Source organism: Cyprinodon tularosa, unplaced genomic scaffold, assembly GCF_016077235.1.
Source record: "Cyprinodon tularosa strain WSP-4 unplaced genomic scaffold, ASM1607723v1 ctg15, whole genome shotgun sequence".
In the NCBI taxonomy this organism is placed as follows: domain Eukaryota; kingdom Metazoa; phylum Chordata; class Actinopteri; order Cyprinodontiformes; family Cyprinodontidae; genus Cyprinodon; species Cyprinodon tularosa.
In genome coordinates, this window is record NW_024038331.1 from 372,810 (window position 1) to 390,573 (window position 17,764).

A 17,764-nucleotide genomic window follows, 5' to 3' on the forward strand; every position below is an offset into this window, starting at 1 on the left:
AAAACTCAAATAGAAGTGCAAAGTGTGAATATTGAATCATCTAATGTATTTTAATTAGTGATTCAGACTGAATTAATTCCTACATTATTATTCAAATCTTTTTAAAATATGTTTTAAGTACACATATTCAATCCTGGACCAGAGAAGGAAAATCTGACCCCGAATCTTTTTCTCATTAAGTCGCTAGTGATTCAGTTGCGCTAAACGTTAGTCTCGCGATAGACCTTGGAACTATGACTCGGTTTCCTTGGTAACAACTTACACTGAAGTGAAGCCATTAAACAGTTGTTTTAACTCGAATTTTGGCTAAATTGAACAATTTTCCCAGAAATAATTTGTTTCGATTAAACAACATAATGTCTACAAAAAAACGACTGAGAGATAAATTCAACCAAGAAGCTGAAGGGTCAAAGAACGCAGGTTAGCTAGAAAATAACGTAGTGATTTAGTTTTTAAGTAGCGCTGACAAGCTAACACAAATTTAGCTACCATAACTGTCTCTTAGAAACGTTTAAATCATGTTTCAATTAACAATGTAATATGTATTGTGTTACGGATTTTCAGTTAAAACTTATTTTTTATGGAAATACTTTTTAAATGCTGTTATCATTAGATTATAATGATGTTAAATAATTAAAATCAGCCGGCTGCTTAATCCCTGTACCCTGTACTGAATCTGATTTATGATATATATTTAAATATATATATATATATATATATATATATATATATATATATATATATATATATATATATATCTCGATCTGTCAATCTATCTATATAAACTAATTATATATCTATATATATATATATCATCACTTGTCGTTGTGTTATTCCACAGGTTCCAATGAGTTGTCAGCATTTCTGACTTTTGGTAAGCAATGAAGCCCTCAGTTAATTCACACATTGGTATAAAATTTGTATAAAATTTATTCCCAGATTAATGGTAATCCAAAAATGTACCAGATACCTATCAGTGCAATGGAAACGTGGAGATCGACTTTCCTGCGCTTTGTGCTCTCCTGAACATAAAGGAAATCTTAGCTGTCAGGACCAAACATCCACACTCCACCACTGATAAAAATGAAGGCGGTGTTCGTAAGTATTAGGCTTCTTGTGTTCTTAGGAAAACAGATATAAACCCTACCAAATGTGTTTTTAATTCCTCAAACCACAACCTTCGTTGTGCTTGACTTGGATTTCATATGATGACAAACTAGTGAAAAATTGTGAAGGAGAGGGAAAATGATGTTTGATTTAAAAAAATTCTGCTTGCAGGTTTATCATGGATTTGTATTTTACCCCCTAATGCCTTAAACAGATTTACAGCTAATCTGAAAATTGAATCAACCTGTGGATAATCTAATCACAAAATCAAATCTGAACAAACCACCCCCAAGGTGACAGCATCATGATATGGACAGAAGAGACAAGAAAGAGACAGAGTTGGATGGAGCTAAATGCAGGGCAGTCCTTGAAAACAAAAAAGAAAACATAACAGTAAAGTTTCTAAAGGCTCCATATAACTGGAAAATGGAAAACCTCACAGTAGGACGGCAACCATTAAAACAGCTATAGCTACATTTGAGAGGTTTTGAACATAGAATATTTATAGGCCATAAATCTTGTACATATTCTTTAGCGATACTGAAATGGCTGAAAATGAGTCTGTGTGTGTAAAATATTTTGAAAACCATACCAAGTTAGTTCATTTATAAAGCACCACTTAAAAACAGCACTTCTCAAAGTGTTTGACAGTTTGACTCAAATATTTCTATCAAAGGAAACCAAGCAGGTCGCTTTGAGCCAAACCAGGTCTTACTTTTAAAACACTACATTACATTAATCTATCAAATTAATTCCTCATAAAATACACATCTAAATGTTTAAATGATATGATTAAATAATCCAAAATAATGAAAAAGTCCTGGTATGATACTTGTGCTGGATATTTCTCTGTGAAACGTAATTTTCGTGCTGCTATTTTCTGAGGATCAAAATAATTTTACCTACAGAGGACGACCTTCCAGAGATGAAGACCTTAAATACCTGGTCTAAGCCGTGTTTAAACATTGAGCTGGAAAACGAAGACCCCCTTAGTGCCAAGAGGATGTGGATTTCTGGTAAGAAGCAAACAGAACTAAACCTGATTCAAGAACTAAATAAGTTATTTAAATTTATGTGATTTGGTGATGATTAGACACTGCATCCTATGCCGAAGGACTTTGTTTCTGACTGATTACCTCTTATGGCATATAATAGATCATTACTTCCTATTATACCAAAAACGTCTATTTATCTGAGTAGTCTCCAACTCACAAACCTCATTTCTAGGCTAAACATAAAGCATTTGGCTTGAAATAAAATAAAAAACATAGAGATTTCTTTTCTATAACATGTAGAATTATATATTGATGTCCTCCTGATCTTGAAGGTATCACTGAAGCGACAGTGCACCTTTTTCTTATAAAAATATGCAAATTAAACAGAGCCACAGATACTCTGTTAAAAACGTAAACTATTTCTTATTTTGTCACTTTACAAACATAAACATCAATGTAATACAGAATAATACATAATAACCTCTAGTCATTTCTATCTGAGACAAATTACACAAAGCAACTATGAATTTCAAGTGGAAGACTTTCTTAATTTATTTATAAAGTTTGCAGCCACCATGTTTCCTAGTGGAGATGATGCATAGAGGCTTTTTTTTTTTTTTTTTTGCTACTGAAGGAGTTTTGCTTTAAGGCCAAGAAGTTCACATTACAGGTGCTGGTCATAAAATTAGAATATCATGAAAAAGTAGATTGATTTCAGTAATTCCATTTAAAAAGTGAAACTTGTATATTATATTCATACATTACATACAAACTCATATATTTCAGATGTTTATTTTGTTTAATTTTGATGATTACAAATGACAACAAATGAAAATCTCAAATTCATCATATCAGAAAATTAGAATATTACTGAAGACCAATAAAAACAAAGGATTTATAGAAATGTTGGCCAACTGAAAAGTATGAACATGAAAAGTATGAGCATGTACAGCACTCAGTATTTAGTTGGGCCTCCTTTGGCCTGTATTACTGCAGCAATGCGGCGTGGCATGGAGTCGATCAGTCTGTGGCACTGCTCAGGTGTTATGATAGCCCAGGTTGCTCTAATAGTGGCTTTTAGCTCTTCTGAATTGTTGGGTCTGGTGTATTGCATCTTCTTCTTCACAATACCCCATAGATTTTCTATGGGGTTAAGGTCAGGAGAGTTTGCTGGCCAATTAAGAACAGGGATACCATGGTCCTTCAACCAGGTACTGGTAGCTTTGGCACTGTGTGCAGGTGCCAAGTCCTGTTGGAAAATGAAATCTGCATCTCCAAAAAGTTGGTCAGCTGCAGGAAGCATGAAGTGCTCTAAAACTTCCTGGTATGTGGCTGCGTTGACCCTGGACCTCAGAAAACACAATGGACCAACACCAGCAGATGACATGGCACCCCAAACCATCACTGACTGTGGAAACTTTACACTGGACTTCAAGCAACGTGGATGAAGTGCCTCTCTTCTTTTCCTCCAGACTCTGGGACCTTGATTTCCAAAGGAAATGCAAAATTTACTTTCATCAGAGAACATGACTTTGGACCACTCACCAGCAGTCCAGTCCTGTTTCTCTTTAGCCCAGGCAAGACGCTTCTGACGCTGTCTGTGGTTCAAGAGTGGCTTGACACAAGGAATGCGACAGCAGAAACCCATGTCTTTCATACGTCTGTGTGTGGTGGTTCTTGAAGCACTCACTCCAGCTGCAGTCCACTCTTTGTGAATCTCCCCCACATTTTTGAATGGGTTTTGTTTCACAATCCTCTCCAGGGTGCGGTTATCTCTCTTGCTTGTACACTTTTTTCGACCACATCTTTTCCTTCCCTTCGCCTCTCTATTAATGTGCTTGGACACTGAGCTCTGTGAACAGCCAGCCTCTTTAGCGATGACCTTTTGTGTCTTGCCCTCCTTGTGCAAGGTGTCGATGGTCGTCTTTTGGACAACTGTCAAGTCAGCAGTCTTCCCCATGATTGTGTAGCCTATAGAACTAGACTGAAAGACCATTTAAAGGCTTTTGCAGGTGGTTTGAGTTAATTAGCTGATTAGAGTGTGGCACCAGGGGCCATCAATTTTGAACCTTTTCACAATATTCTAATTTTCTGATATGATGAATTTGAGATTTTCATTTGTTGTCATTTGTAATCATCAAAATTAAACAAAATAAACATCTGAAATATATGAGTTTGTATGTAATGTATGAATATAATATACAAGTTTCACTTTTTAAATGGAATTACTGAAATCAATCTACTTTTTCATGATATTCTAATTTTATGACCAGCACCTGTAGGTCTGACCAGAGTGTATTTTTTTACACTACTGTGTCCATCGTTTGGTTTGAATATGAGCCTGTCAGGGAGGGGAAAAGAGGAGGACACAGGAAAAGGATTCTTTTTATGACAATCATAGGGATGAGATGGCAGCAAATTGAAGACCTTAAAGGGATTGTCTGGAAGAAAAATAAAAAACAATCTTTCTGTTAAAGCAGTATTGAAGAATTTACCCTTTATTACTGTTTTGTTGTTGTTGTGGAAAATAAAAGGACCACCCCAGTAATGGGCCTATATCCAACTCACTTAATCTCGCATTATTCACAGATTTTACTCTTTCAAAAAAGTAATCTAAATACAAGTTATCAAATGAATCCCAAAATATAAGCAAGTTCTATAGACTGCGGTAACCGTAAGATTTGTGCTTGATATGCAGGATGTAAGGTAAGTGAGCAGCCCTACAGAGCCATGCAGAAGATGCTCCCCTCCATGAACCACCTTCAAAGCCTTCAGTGAGTAATGAGCAGACAGAGAGGCGCTCTCCTGTTACAGCAAACAGCTGCTGCTGTCTGGTTGTTATTTGCCTTTTCTATCTTGTCCTCTATGCTGCAGGTTTTGGCAGGCTGGACTCACCGATCCAATGGTGATTTCCCTCACTAACACGACATCTCTGTGCTCCAACCTGAGGTGAGTGGATTCTGTGACATTGAAACTGTGAAAACATTGCTTTAATTTGCACCTAGCAGGAGACAAGTCAGGAGTATTTTTGGATTTGGAAGTAAATGTGCTGTGGAATATGTAGAATATGAATTGCTTATCCAGCTTGTTAACTCTTCGCCATGGTAGAGAGGTGTCACTGGAAGGCAATCCTCTCCCAAACCTGAGCTTCCACCATCTGCTCTCTGAAGACAGCAAGTGAGTCCAGCAATCCAGCACTAATAACCCAGTTTTTTTTTTTTTTGTGCATAAGGATGTCTAAATTCATGTCACGTTTCTCTGGTCAAGATTCACCCAGGTGTCCTTGCGGAATAATCGGATCGGAGATGAAGGCGCCCGTCTGATAGGTTCGGCTCTCTCCACCATTAAATCGGCTAATAAAAATCTTCTTTGGCTCAACCTGGCATTCAACAATATTGGGGATGAGGGTGCTGCACATATTGCAAAGGTATAATTCAGAGCTAAACCGTGTTCTCCCTGCATGCTCCCATCAGAGCTGCTGATACATTTTCAGCTTGTTTTCCCTCTCAGGGCCTGAGGCTGAATCGTACTTTACTCTTTATATCTCTGTGCAAAAATCAGATTGGAGACCTTGGAGCTGCCCATCTGGCTGAGGTATCCGTTTACCTTAAAGACTTTAAGTGGCAGATAATGCATTTAAATTTACAGTTAAAATTTCTTAATCAAATTCTACTTGGTGGACTAGATATTATACAATTTAATAACCCCCCAGAGCTAAGCATTTCCATTTTTAGATAATCGGGGAGTTTTCTCTCACACATGAGGAAGTGGAAAGAAGAAAACTCCTGTTTCAGAGAATACAGGCTGTAAGTAACATTTTGTGTTTTCTAACTTAAAGAAGTTCAATCAAATAATTTATTTCTCCAAATTAACAAGATTTTTAAACATCTCATTTAATTAGATTCATTGCTTAAAAAAAAAAAAAAAAAGTAAAACTTTCACATATTTGTAGCTTATTTAGGATTAATGAACACATGATGCCTCACTGAGGTATTCACACATGTTGCCACATTACTACTGCATAGCTTAATTCATTATTTGACTTTAGTTTTATTAAAGAAAAAGTCCGGTCAGCAAGGAATGATCAATGGATCATTATCTATTCCTAAAACGAATACGTTTGCGGTGATTTTATGAATTTAGTGTTAATCAGTAAAAAAATTAAAACAATAGTTTTCTTTGCGATCACTCAGTCTGGGACCAGCCATTTCTGCCCAAATATAGTAACATCTCATTCCTGGGATCTTCTGGAAATGACGTCATGGTGTGGTAAGCCCAGCGCCATTCTCCCTGCTTTACAAGCAAAATCAATGAGAACTATTATACACACCTGCTTTCAACAACAATTATTTAAGATTTAGAGTGGGCTTCACCGTTGAAATTCAGCTATAGTTGACAATGCCGATATGCATCGCAGTTGGATGTTGTAATACATGGGGTTAAAGTGAAAAAAAACAGTTATTTCACTTTTCCTAATTATGATCGTCCACGGACGGATTCGTCTTTGGATTGCCAAGTTGAAGAGGGAGGATTTGCCATCGAACTGCTGGCCAGAGGAAAAACATGTAGCCAACATTTCGAAGAAGAATGTTTTCAAGATTACTTGGATAATAACGCGTTGTGACAAACATACAGCACTGAGACTTGCTTAATAGCCGATACCGCACCGTGATGTCACAAACCGGTAGGTGGCAGTAGTTTTCTTTGACAAACATGGATGTCTCCATTAAATCACATTCAAATGAAAATGACTCTTAATTAAAACACTTATCATTTATTGAACATTATGTATTAATTTAATATTTAAAGTACTTTCAATAGTTTGAATTCTGAATATGCCTGGACTTTTTCTTTAATACCTACTTTGACACTCAGCTTCCATGCTGATGAAGGTTCTCAGTCATCCAGGTCATAGTCATCCCGTAAAAATTCAAAAAATATCCACTGGACTTGGTTTTCAAGATTTGAAGACGTTTCGCCACCTCTTCAGGAAGCTTTCTCAATTCAAATGTCTGGATCTGCAGTGAGTTTGAGTCTTATATAGACATGCAATGGTAACCGATGAATGGGTCGTTAACGACCCATTCATCGGTTACCATTGCATGTTTCCAAGCGATACAAGGCATTGTCTATATAAGACTCAAACTCACTGCGGATCCGGACATTTGAATTGAGAAAGCTTCCTGGAGAGGTGGCGAAACGTCTTCAAATCTTGAAAACCAAGTCCAGTGGATATTTTTTGAATTTTTACGGGATAACTCAGCTTCCATCCATCCATCCATCCATCCATCCATCCATCCATCCATCGTTTATCTGACACGCTTTATCCCTAATCGAGTCGCACTCAGCTTCTTTAATTAATATTTATTTGAACTACCTTTTGCTGTAATTACACCTCCAGGTATCTTGGGGGTATTTTGTCATATTTCGATTATATATATATATATATATATATATATATATATATATATATATATATATATATATATATATATATATATATATATATATATATATATATATATATATATATATATATATATATATATATATATATATATATATATATATATATATATATCAGAGTTCCTATAATGAGTTAATATTATAAACAAATTTATTTAATTCCATAATCGCTTTAAAAAAGTTTAACCTGCATTTTATATTAATTTATTCCACATGGACTGATTATTTTTAATAGTTTCTTTTAATTTATAACTTCAATACTAAACCTTTTTACAATATTCTAATTTTCTGAGAAACTGAATTTGTGTTTTTTTTTTATTTGTTTTCTTTTTTTCCATGTTTTTTATAATCATCTAAATAAGAAGAAATAAACACTGGAAATATATCAGTCTGTGTAATGAATGAATACAATATACAAGTTTCCCTTTTTGATTTGAATACTTCAAATAATCCACTTTTTCATGATCTTCTAATAACATGACCAGCTGCTGTATATAGATTAGTGACACATGGACTGATCTTCAGCCTCTTCCTCTGTTAAAGGATGATGATTTTCCATATATAGCTAATAAAAACACATTTAGAGAGAATATTTCATCAGACAAAAAAAATATGTTCAGGTGATTATTTAAAACATTACATTATTTTCCTTCCATTTTTGGTGGATAGCCACATAAAAAAAGAGGTTTCTGATTGCAACATCACATACTTTTGAAGGGGATTTTAGGGAATAAAAACAATTATACATTTATTAAGTTTGTATCGGATGTGTTAAACCTCTTGTTTTTGCTATATTCACAGTCTGCTCCTAGGGCTGATCTTGAGCAACTGTCTTCAAGCCAGCTTTCCCCAGAACACCCTGCCTCACACAAAAAGTCGAGGAAGAGCACGTCTCAAAAAGAGGTAAAATACTAAATAAGGATCACTGTTGTCTGAAATGATCTAATCCTTTGCCAATATTCTGATCAGCAGAAATCTGCCATGAAAGATGGAAAAACTGCAGCAGTCAAGGAAAAGCCTCACAAGAAAGGTGATCGTCAGTGATGTATTTCACAAGGTGTCCTAGAGCAGTATTTGGTTTCTAATTGATGTCGTTTCAAACCGCTTCCAGCCTCTGATAAAAAGGAAGCTCGCAGCCGGAGTGTAACTAACGGAGGCAGAGAGAAACTGTTACCTGCTCTTAAGGTGCTTAAACATTTTTTACCACATATTAACATCCTCCATACTCATACACAGAGGTGTCAAGTAACAAAGTAGAAATACTTTGTTACCTTAAGTAGAAATTTTGGCTTTCTATACTTTACTGGAATATTTTTTTAGACAACTTTTACTTCTACTCCTTACAATTTCTTTTGCAATTATCTCTACTTTCTACTACTTACATTTTAAAGAATGACTCAGTGTTTTTTTTCATTTAAGCTAATGTTCATTATGGCCTGTTGATATTTTAAAATCATTTGGTTCATCCAGACAATTTATGTCTTTGTGGTTGGACTCGGTACTGCATCATTTTTTTGTTGACCACAAACTAAAATAAATAATTTTCAAGATGATGCTGAGTTAAATTTGACACTGTTAACATTAGTTATAGTATAAGGAGTATAGGGAAGTTATCATCCAGTATGGTAGAGAAATATTCCTTGAATAGGGTAGTGCAGTAACCAGTATAAAGCTTAAAGGATCTGGCCTTAATTTTCTTCCCAGCATTACTTTTATACTTTAAGTAGTTTTAAAAATTATACTTTTACACTTTTATGGATACTGCATACTCCTAAGTTCTACAAAACATGTTTTTAAACAGTAGGATTTCTACTTGAGTAATAAACATTAATACTTTTGACACCTCTGCACATAAAGTATATAAAGTATACATAAGTATATATAAAAATTTGGTCACACAATATGGGTTCTTTTTTTTTTCTCTTACAGGATAAATCTGTTTCCAACCTGAGTGAGGTTTGGCTTTTCAATATCTTATGGATACATCAGTTTAATTGATGCATCTGAGTGGAACTAACCGTCTCTGTCTGTACAAACAGGCAGAAACCATGGAGACAGGAACCCCCCTGCTGGACCCTTCAGTGTATCACAAGGATGGAAAGCTCTTCCTGCCTGGAAACACGACGCTCGAATCCCTCAATCTTTCAGGTCTGTGTACATGTTCAAAAATTTCTCATATTAACAATGTTTATATCTGTAGACAGTTGCTATACCCTAATTTTTTTAAACCCCTACCTCCTGTTTAATTTATACATTACAGAATATTTAAGGTGCTTCTTGATTTGCAATGTGTTTTTGATAGATTTATGAAAAATCGATCATAAAAGTCAATGATGCAATACAAAATGGATAATTCTTTATTTAGGAAACAAAATTACAGAGAAGTCTCTACCCCTGTTCCTGGCATCTCTGGAAAAGCAGCAGGAAGTTGGAGGGAACCTGTGGCGTCTTTGTCTACAGGTATGTTTTTACAGCTATATTAGGGGCAAAAACTGCTCTTGGTCTGTAGGCGTCTGTGCACAGACCTCGAAAGATGAACATGCAGCTGCACAGAACAGGGAACAGGGAACAAAAACAAATGAAATGCACCTTGGTGGGAAAAAAACATTTCCAAAACTTCACATTGTTGCCTGTTTGCTGCGTTTTTTGGTTGAGATGATGCACCAGCAGCAGGATACAGAACCATACACCAATGACACTGAATCTAACATTGTTGCTGCCTTTTTGTTCTGTGGAAGGAAGCCAGAGTGCCTGGAGAAAACACTTGCATGCACTTGGAGAACATGCATATTCTATACGGAGCAACAGAAAATAAAGGCTTTTCTTTTTGGATAGGTTATTTGAATGTGAGCAAGACTTTTTGCTGCGGCATCAGTTTTAGACTAAATTTGTTGTTATTGTTATTTTTTCTCTCTTACAATTGATGGGAGAAAAAGACATCATTAAAAACTTTGACATACTAAGAAGACAGTTATTAATTCAGAGCTTAATTAGGAAGTCTAGACTCCATTCAGCCAACTTTTATTTGCAATCTGGCTGATTCATTTACAACCTTATTCACTGAACACCATTTCTTATTAAACTGGAACATTTTGGTAAAAATTAGGTTTAGACTTCCAGAAAATTAGGAAAAATTAGGAAACATAAAGAAAAAAATGTAGCCTGATAAATTTTGATTTAATTATTTTACTGTAATAACTCATGGAAGCATGAGAAGCATGAGAAAACATGTCAACCTCTTCTATAAGAATTATTGGTGGGTAGCAGCCAAGTTGTTAAGCTCCAGGGTTAAATTTGATATTTGCATTCTTTGTCTTCTTTGGCTCTGCAGTCAGATGAATGAGGTGTGAACTGACATATCCTTGGGAAGAGAAGATTGTTTCTTTTTGTCAGGTTTTACACCAACAATAACTGGGTAGCTAAGAATATATGCCTGTGTAACAAAGAGGATTCCCTGTGTAAAAAAATGACCTATTCTTGTAATCTACTTGTACTGCTATTTTTTATTATAATTGATTTTCTCTCCATGTTTTTAAAACAAAGCTAAATAAAACTTGGGGGGTGGGGAGGTGATGGGTTTACTTAAAGGTGTGTGTTTAGTTAGACTAATGTTTAGAAACAGGGTTGTGTATTTGATTTCAAAAGAAAAAGATTGTGTTTGACTAGAGCTAATAATTTGACATTGTTCAAGATTGTACTGGGCCGAACAGGGATCAGAACTGCTGTCAGTAAACCTATAGAACAACATTAATTCTCAAGAAAAAAATATATTAAACTATAGTTTGGATTTGAACATATTCAGGAGAAGATATATCCACATTCTGAAAGATCGACGTACTTAGAGGCTTAAATAGTAGATAGTAAAGATTGTCGGGACAAAGTGGTTTGAACAGATGATAGCTCAGCAAGAGTCACAGGCAAGGGTCTAGTTGTATTTTATTTTTTAAATTATCCTTATATTTTCTGCTTTAGTGTTGGATTCTTCAGTAAATCTCTATATGATATGTTTCCCCAAATTTCAGATCTTATTTACAATAATCCGGATATTTAACCATGTCAGAATAATACCTACTGTAAAAAAGTTAATAGAGTTTACACAGGTATCACTAAAATGCAACTTTTAGGTTTTGTTTCTTGTCCTAATATTTTAAAGAAATAAACTGTATTGATGTTTTGTCACCCAATGTAAATCTTTTTAGCTGCAGTTTCTTATTTCTGATGACTTCTCTTTATTTATTGTATAGTTTAAATTGCATAATAATCAGGATAACCTTTATGCAAATTAAACAATGAACTTGATGTATTAGAAAGAAATAAACTCATTAGTTTTCAGTTTGAGTAAATACAGCAGGTAAAATAAGTATTTAATTCATTTGCCAGCATTTTTCTCAGTAAATATATTTCTAGAGGGGCTATTGACAAGACATTTTCTCCAGATGTCAGAAACAATCCCTGCAATCCCTCAGCAAAAGACTGCTCTTAGATGCACCACAGGAAATCTTTCCTGCCTGTGGTCATCAATCTCTACAGTATAACGCCTCCCTAAAGTGATTCAGACACCCCCCTTCTGTAATTTACATTTATGCACTATTTTTGCACGTCACTATCACTTTACTTGGATTTAGTTTTACATATGCATATATATATATACATATATATATATGTATATATATATATATATATATATATATAGATATATATATAGATATATACAGAAGAGCTTTATGTGTATATGTTTTATCTTTATTATCTTGTGTGGTTGGTTGTGTATATAAAACTGTAACTGAAGCGTGTAACAAAAGTAATTTCCCTCTGGGATTATTAAGGTATTTCTGATTCTGATTCTGAATCCACACAGAGAAAGAAATAAAACCATGGATGTCCAGAAATTAAGTTATGTGTAATAAAGCGAAATTGCATAGGGAACAAGTATTGAACACATAAATAAATGTAAAAGCTTGTTGCTCCATAACATTTACACAATCTGTGAAATATTTGGGGAATAGAGTCGGGTCAGATGAGACCAAAATTGAACTCTTTGGATGCCTAAATACTCATGTTTGGTGGTCAAAGCACTGCACATCACCCCCAAAAAACATACCAAGAGGGAAGTTTAGAGGTGGGAACATTGTGGTGTGGGCTGTTTTTCTGCATAAGGTACTGGCAAACTTAAAATAATTGAAGAATGGAAAAAATGTACAGAGAAATTCTTGATAAAAATGTGCTTGCATCTACCAGGATGATGAAGAGGAAACCTAGATGGACATTTCAGCAAAACAATGACCCCCAAATACACAGCCAAGGAAACTCTCAACTGGTATCAGAGACAGAAAATAAAGCTGCTAGAATGGCCCAGCCAATCATCTGACTTGAATCCAATAGAAAATCTATATAAATAACTAAAGATCAGGGTTCATAGAAGAGAACCACAAAACCGGAGGCATCTTGAAGCTTTCATTGCCAACAAAGGCTTTTGTACAAACTATTAAATAGATTTCAGTAAGTGTGTTCAATACTGGATGTTTTCCCTTTGCCATTTCACTTGATTAAACATAACTTAATTTCTGGACATCTATGGTTTGATTTATGGATTGCATGGATTGTTTCCCACATCTGGTGAAAATGTCATGTCAATAGCAACTCTATAAATATTTTTCCTAAAAAAAAAGGGGGGGGCTGGTGTTCAATACTTATTTTACCCGCAGCATACTTTATTAATTCTAGATACAATAAAGACAATTACGTATCTTAAATGAATAAGCTATATTAAACAATGAAATGACTATGAATCATTTAGGGTTTATTTAATAGGTGTGTGCTATAATATTCTAATAAAAGTAAATGGTAATTTTTTATGTAAAAGAATTGCATAAATTTTAACATTTGGTTGAAATATTCTTGTACTACCTAATGAATATGTACTTTTTGTAATTTTTGATATCTCTCAATTTCTCCTTTAGGGAAACCTCTTCCCTACAGACTCACAGTGTTACACCCAGATAAAAGAAATGGTGGCCCTCAAAGATCCTCTGGCCAAAAGTGGATCAACTGTTTGAAGAGGAGGGAAAATCTGATATAGAAAAAAAAAAAAGAAAATTGACTTTGTTGTCTTATAAAATAAGAGGCAATAGGAATTGTTTGTTTTTTTTTTTTTTAACCACAGTTAAACTTACTAAAAGTAGAGAAACCTTTGATATTCTGCCAAATATTTAATTTCATTGAACCTGTTTAGTTTGATGCTTAACTCTCAATACGTGGCTTTAAAATAAAAACATCAAATAAGAAATTGTTTTGACCATTTTTCCCTAACTTGTGTCTTAAAGGGAGTGTACACTTGCAAATGTGACCACCAGGCCTAGGTTTTCACTCCACTGCACTCCATCACCCCACATAACAACCACATCCAGTCCCTGACTGATTAATGCAACACAAAATTACATATTGTGGTTCTGTTGATTCTTTATGTGGAGTTAATGATATATATATATTTATATTCTGTATATTAGTCAATATAAGTAGCTTTTAAAAAATGTAAATAATGCTTACAGTAAAATAATACAACAACCAAACAAATATTGCGAAATAGGATGTTTTTTTTTTTAGATTTCCTAGCCTTTTACCTTTTTTTTTTTTTTTTGCATTCTATTTGTTAATTATATTTTTATTTAAAGGAATTATACAGATTTAAAAGGGATCAAAGAATAGGGAGCTAAGTAAATTTAAAGTTATAGAGAATGCATCCAATGACCAAATATCCAATGACCAAAATAATTAAGTTGAAATTAAGTTTAGAAACTGGTCCAAAGTAGAGAGAAACACTTTAAGGCACATAACAACCATTTTCTCTCATTTTTCAGTAAAATAAAGTTAAACTTACATTTTTGACCTCACCAATATGACCGCCATGTAGAGAGAAACACTTTAAGGCACATAACAACCATTTTCTCCCATTTTTCAGTAAAATAAAGTTAAACTTACATTTTTGACCTCACCAATATGGCCGCCATGTTTCTAAGATATCGTCACGTCCGGCTTGCGCTCAGAAGAGACGCCGATATGAACCCCTTGCTTCCGGTAATACCTCCTTTTCGGCAGCGGCTATTTACTCGCCAACATGCCAGTGAGTATCAGGAGGCGGTTAAATCATGTAATACGTACTTTAGACCGACGTTAGAGAGATGATACCGGGTTGAAGAGCTTTATAAGAATTTATCGCTTTCATTGATATCAGTTCGAGCCAGTTTGGTGTGGTAAAAGATGCTGTTTTTGTAGTTATAGTGGAGACCTCGAGCGCGTTTTATCACAAGATGGCTGCGCTCACAGCAAACATGGAGACAGTGTAGCAAGCGGTTGAAAACGGAGGCACGAGGAACATTTTCACGATTCGGTCTAAATCTTTGTTGGGTTAACAGTAACTTTACCTTCCGTTTAGTTATAGCAACATCGCAGATATTAATGAAAACACGCAGGCTGTTGTCAAACGTAGTAAAGTAGGCCTTGACGTGGGCCTGAGCGGGGCGATGCTAAAACAGCCATACATGTGAATCGGCCTTTTCTATTTTAGCTGAATAAGGCATCTGTTTCGTAGTTATTCACTTACATCTAATCTTTTACAGTAGATGGCGGGCTATCACACTCAGTTTTCTTTACATTTTTTAAAAATCATTTTTAAGCCGTTACTTAACGCCTGAATGTTTCCCGTTTTGTAATACAGCTCGCAAAAGACTTGTTGCACCCATCCCCTGAGGAGGAGAAAAGAAGGCACAAGAAGAAGCGGCTCGTTCAGAGTCCAAACTCTTACTTTATGGATGTCAAATGTCCAGGTAGGTTTCTGTCTTAGTTTTTCAGTTTCGTTAAAACTCCCAGACTAGCACTATGAAACTGATGGCGGTCCTTTCTCTGCAGGATGCTACAAGATCACGACGGTGTTCAGCCATGCACAGACAGTCGTGCTGTGCGTGGGCTGTTCCACGGTCCTGTGTCAGCCCACTGGAGGCAAAGCACGTCTCACAGAGGGTCAGTATCTGATAAACATGGGTTATAAAAGTATTAAAAAGTATAGAACTTAGACATTGAGAAGTACCCACTCCTATGGAGTAATTGTCTAAGGAGGAAGATCATTGACCTATATCCTACCTTAATTTAAACTGTAAATCAGTTTTAGTAAATATTAAGCGCATGTTAAGGGATGCTCAATTAAGGTTTAATAATGGAAATAGGCTGGGGGCTGACTTATAAACTTCAGCTTTCTATACATTCTGGAATGGGTTGATACTCTATTTGAATATACTTCAGTTATTTGGAAAAACATGGGGATCTAAAAAATATTTCCATATGATTTCCTATATTCATTCTCGTTAATCTGCTTACCCCTATATTTTTATAATAGCTACTGAAAATATTTGCCATATATTCCTAGTAAACCTTTGTCATACTCATGGGGCTCAAAAGGCCTGAGGGTATGTAAAATTTTAGTTTGATCAAAAACTTTCTTTTTTTTTTAAAGTGGATGGATTATTTGACTCTTTTAGATGTACTTCTACCGCACTGCTAAGTGACTGGACTTCCTACTCCATGGTTTTCCAATCTCATTCCAGTGCTAGATTAACCTCTCCTAGCAGAAGGGGTGAGCTTCCTCCATGGCTTCCTCCTTTCGAAGGCAGAGAACAAACAATATCTCTGATCGCTTTAGATATCTTGTGTTTGTGAAATTTGGAAAAATGCAGAAATATTCTAGTTAAAGCATGTGCTCAGCAGCTATGTGCCAAACTATAGCTGTGTTCTGACTGCAGTGTTTCTGCTTAGTGAGGCTTCTGTCAGCTGTAGAATAACAGGCTGTTTCCTCCTGCAGGGTGCTCATTCAGAAGGAAGCAGCACTAACCGTCTCCCTGTAGCTGGAGGGGAGAGGAGGGGATGGACTGGTTGATGCAAGAGTCTCCTGCCTCCGAGAAGACTGCGACGGCGGAGCCTGTGGTCCCGATTTGAAACAAGACCGGGCGATTTGACAGGACAGCAGATGCTTTCTCTGCTCATGTTGACCAAATGTTTGCTTTGGCTGCACCCTCCAACCCCGTCTCTCTAAATAAAATGTTTTGGCTAAAGAAATGGATTCATATCTGGTTCTTATTGCAGTTTGTACTTCATGTTGATATGAATAAAGTTTTCATTTATTTTCTTGGATTGGAATAGGAGTCATCGTTTCAGTGCTAAGTGCAAATTTGTCCAGAGTGATACATTTTAAAATATGCACTTGTATATTTCCAGATTTTAGTCAAATGATCCTCAAATGGGGGTGAAGGAAAAGTGAGCCCCTTCCATAAGTATGAATAAACTATAGTTAAAGATTAAATTCTAAGTCATGAACTACAGTTTCCATCTGTTTGAGATATTGAACATGCAGGAAAAACTAAAATCTTCTCTTATTACATTTGTAATTGAAGCTCCTGTGGTTCTGTGTGTAATATACAACTTCAAATTTTTGCATTAATTTCGCAGGTGTCTAAATTTATTACAGTAATTTGTAAGGAGATAACGGACACTATTTACAAATTTAGTTTCCTTGAAAGCTTCAGAATTGCACAAATGCAAAATTAAAATTACAAGTACTGTGCCGTATATGTAAGAATAACTTGTCTGAGTTACTCTATTGCTTGCAATTTGGCTTTGAGGAGATCAACCTGGAGTTCTAGGTTGTTCAGGCAGCTTTGTGGTCTCTGGGCATGCATTTCTTTGATTTTTTCCTCCCCAGTTCACTATTTTGGTTAATGTCAGGCCTACATTACATGCACTAATACCATACCTATTTTTGCAGGTTATTGATGCGTTGGATAGTTTGAGCAGGTGCCAAGTTCAGCTTGGAAAATGAAAGCATCCATGCAAAGCTTGCTGTCAGGAAAGAATGAACTGTTAAAAATTCTGGACTAGAGGGCTGTGTTGGATGAAAACACAGTGGACAACACGACCTGTCATCACCGAATGGAAAGTTCAAACTGCCTCAAGAGAGATTGATGATTTACATCTCTACATGCACTTACCTTGATTGATAAAAGGGCAAAATCAAACCCCAGTCCAAGGGGGGGACACACTTCCTTCTTCCACTAAGCTTTCCATTCATATATTTACATATAAGTAACAGTAAGCCTCTTCATCAGTGACCTTCAGCGACTTATCCTTCTAGAGGTGTCTGTGACAGTTAA

The 17,764-nt window shown here is 35.5% G+C and overlaps 2 protein-coding genes and 1 non-coding gene across 3 annotated transcripts; all 3 read left to right on the forward strand.

Moving 5' to 3' along the window:
* Positions 1–356: 356 nt before the first annotated feature.
* lrrc71 (leucine rich repeat containing 71) lies at positions 357–13,821 on the forward strand. The gene is made up of 17 exons (XM_038279413.1): positions 357–420; positions 842–874; positions 967–1,098; positions 2,016–2,123; positions 4,801–4,876; positions 4,977–5,051; positions 5,211–5,279; positions 5,370–5,529; positions 5,613–5,696; positions 5,837–5,908; positions 8,370–8,471; positions 8,541–8,598; positions 8,680–8,753; positions 9,498–9,524; positions 9,608–9,716; positions 9,934–10,028; positions 13,529–13,821. The coding sequence occupies exons 1-17, from the start codon at positions 357–359 to the stop codon at positions 13,622–13,624; spliced, it is 1,434 nt and encodes a 477-aa protein (XP_038135341.1). The 3' UTR covers positions 13,625–13,821.
* Positions 13,822–14,602: 781 nt separating this feature from the next.
* On the forward strand, positions 14,603–16,673 carry rps27.1 (ribosomal protein S27). The gene is made up of 4 exons (XM_038279288.1): positions 14,603–14,688; positions 15,283–15,391; positions 15,474–15,584; positions 16,420–16,673. Exons 1-4 carry the CDS (start codon positions 14,683–14,685, stop codon positions 16,446–16,448), a joined length of 255 nt encoding a protein of 84 aa, XP_038135216.1. The 5' UTR covers positions 14,603–14,682; the 3' UTR covers positions 16,449–16,673.
* LOC119779688 lies at positions 16,111–16,240 on the forward strand. Its single transcript, XR_005280267.1, has one exon. It is a non-coding gene; the product is annotated as a small nucleolar RNA SNORA35 (small nucleolar RNA).
* Positions 16,674–17,764: the final 1,091 nt, after the last annotated feature.

Excerpts from the sequence above, each read along its gene's own strand:
- lrrc71 (XM_038279413.1), top strand. The coding sequence starts at position 357 with ATGTCTACAAAAAAACGACTGAGAGATAAATTCAACCAAGAAGCTGAA. Across the intron at positions 4,877-4,976 it reads AACCACCTTCAAAGCCTTCA|GTTTTGGCAGGCTGGACTCA; the intron begins GTGAGTAATGAG and ends TCTATGCTGCAG. Across the intron at positions 9,525-9,607 it reads CTGTTTCCAACCTGAGTGAG|GCAGAAACCATGGAGACAGG; the intron begins GTTTGGCTTTTC and ends CTGTACAAACAG.
- rps27.1 (XM_038279288.1), top strand. Across the intron at positions 15,392-15,473 it reads TATGGATGTCAAATGTCCAG|GATGCTACAAGATCACGACG; the intron begins GTAGGTTTCTGT and ends CTTTCTCTGCAG. Across the intron at positions 15,585-16,419 it reads CAAAGCACGTCTCACAGAGG|GGTGCTCATTCAGAAGGAAG; the intron begins GTCAGTATCTGA and ends TTCCTCCTGCAG.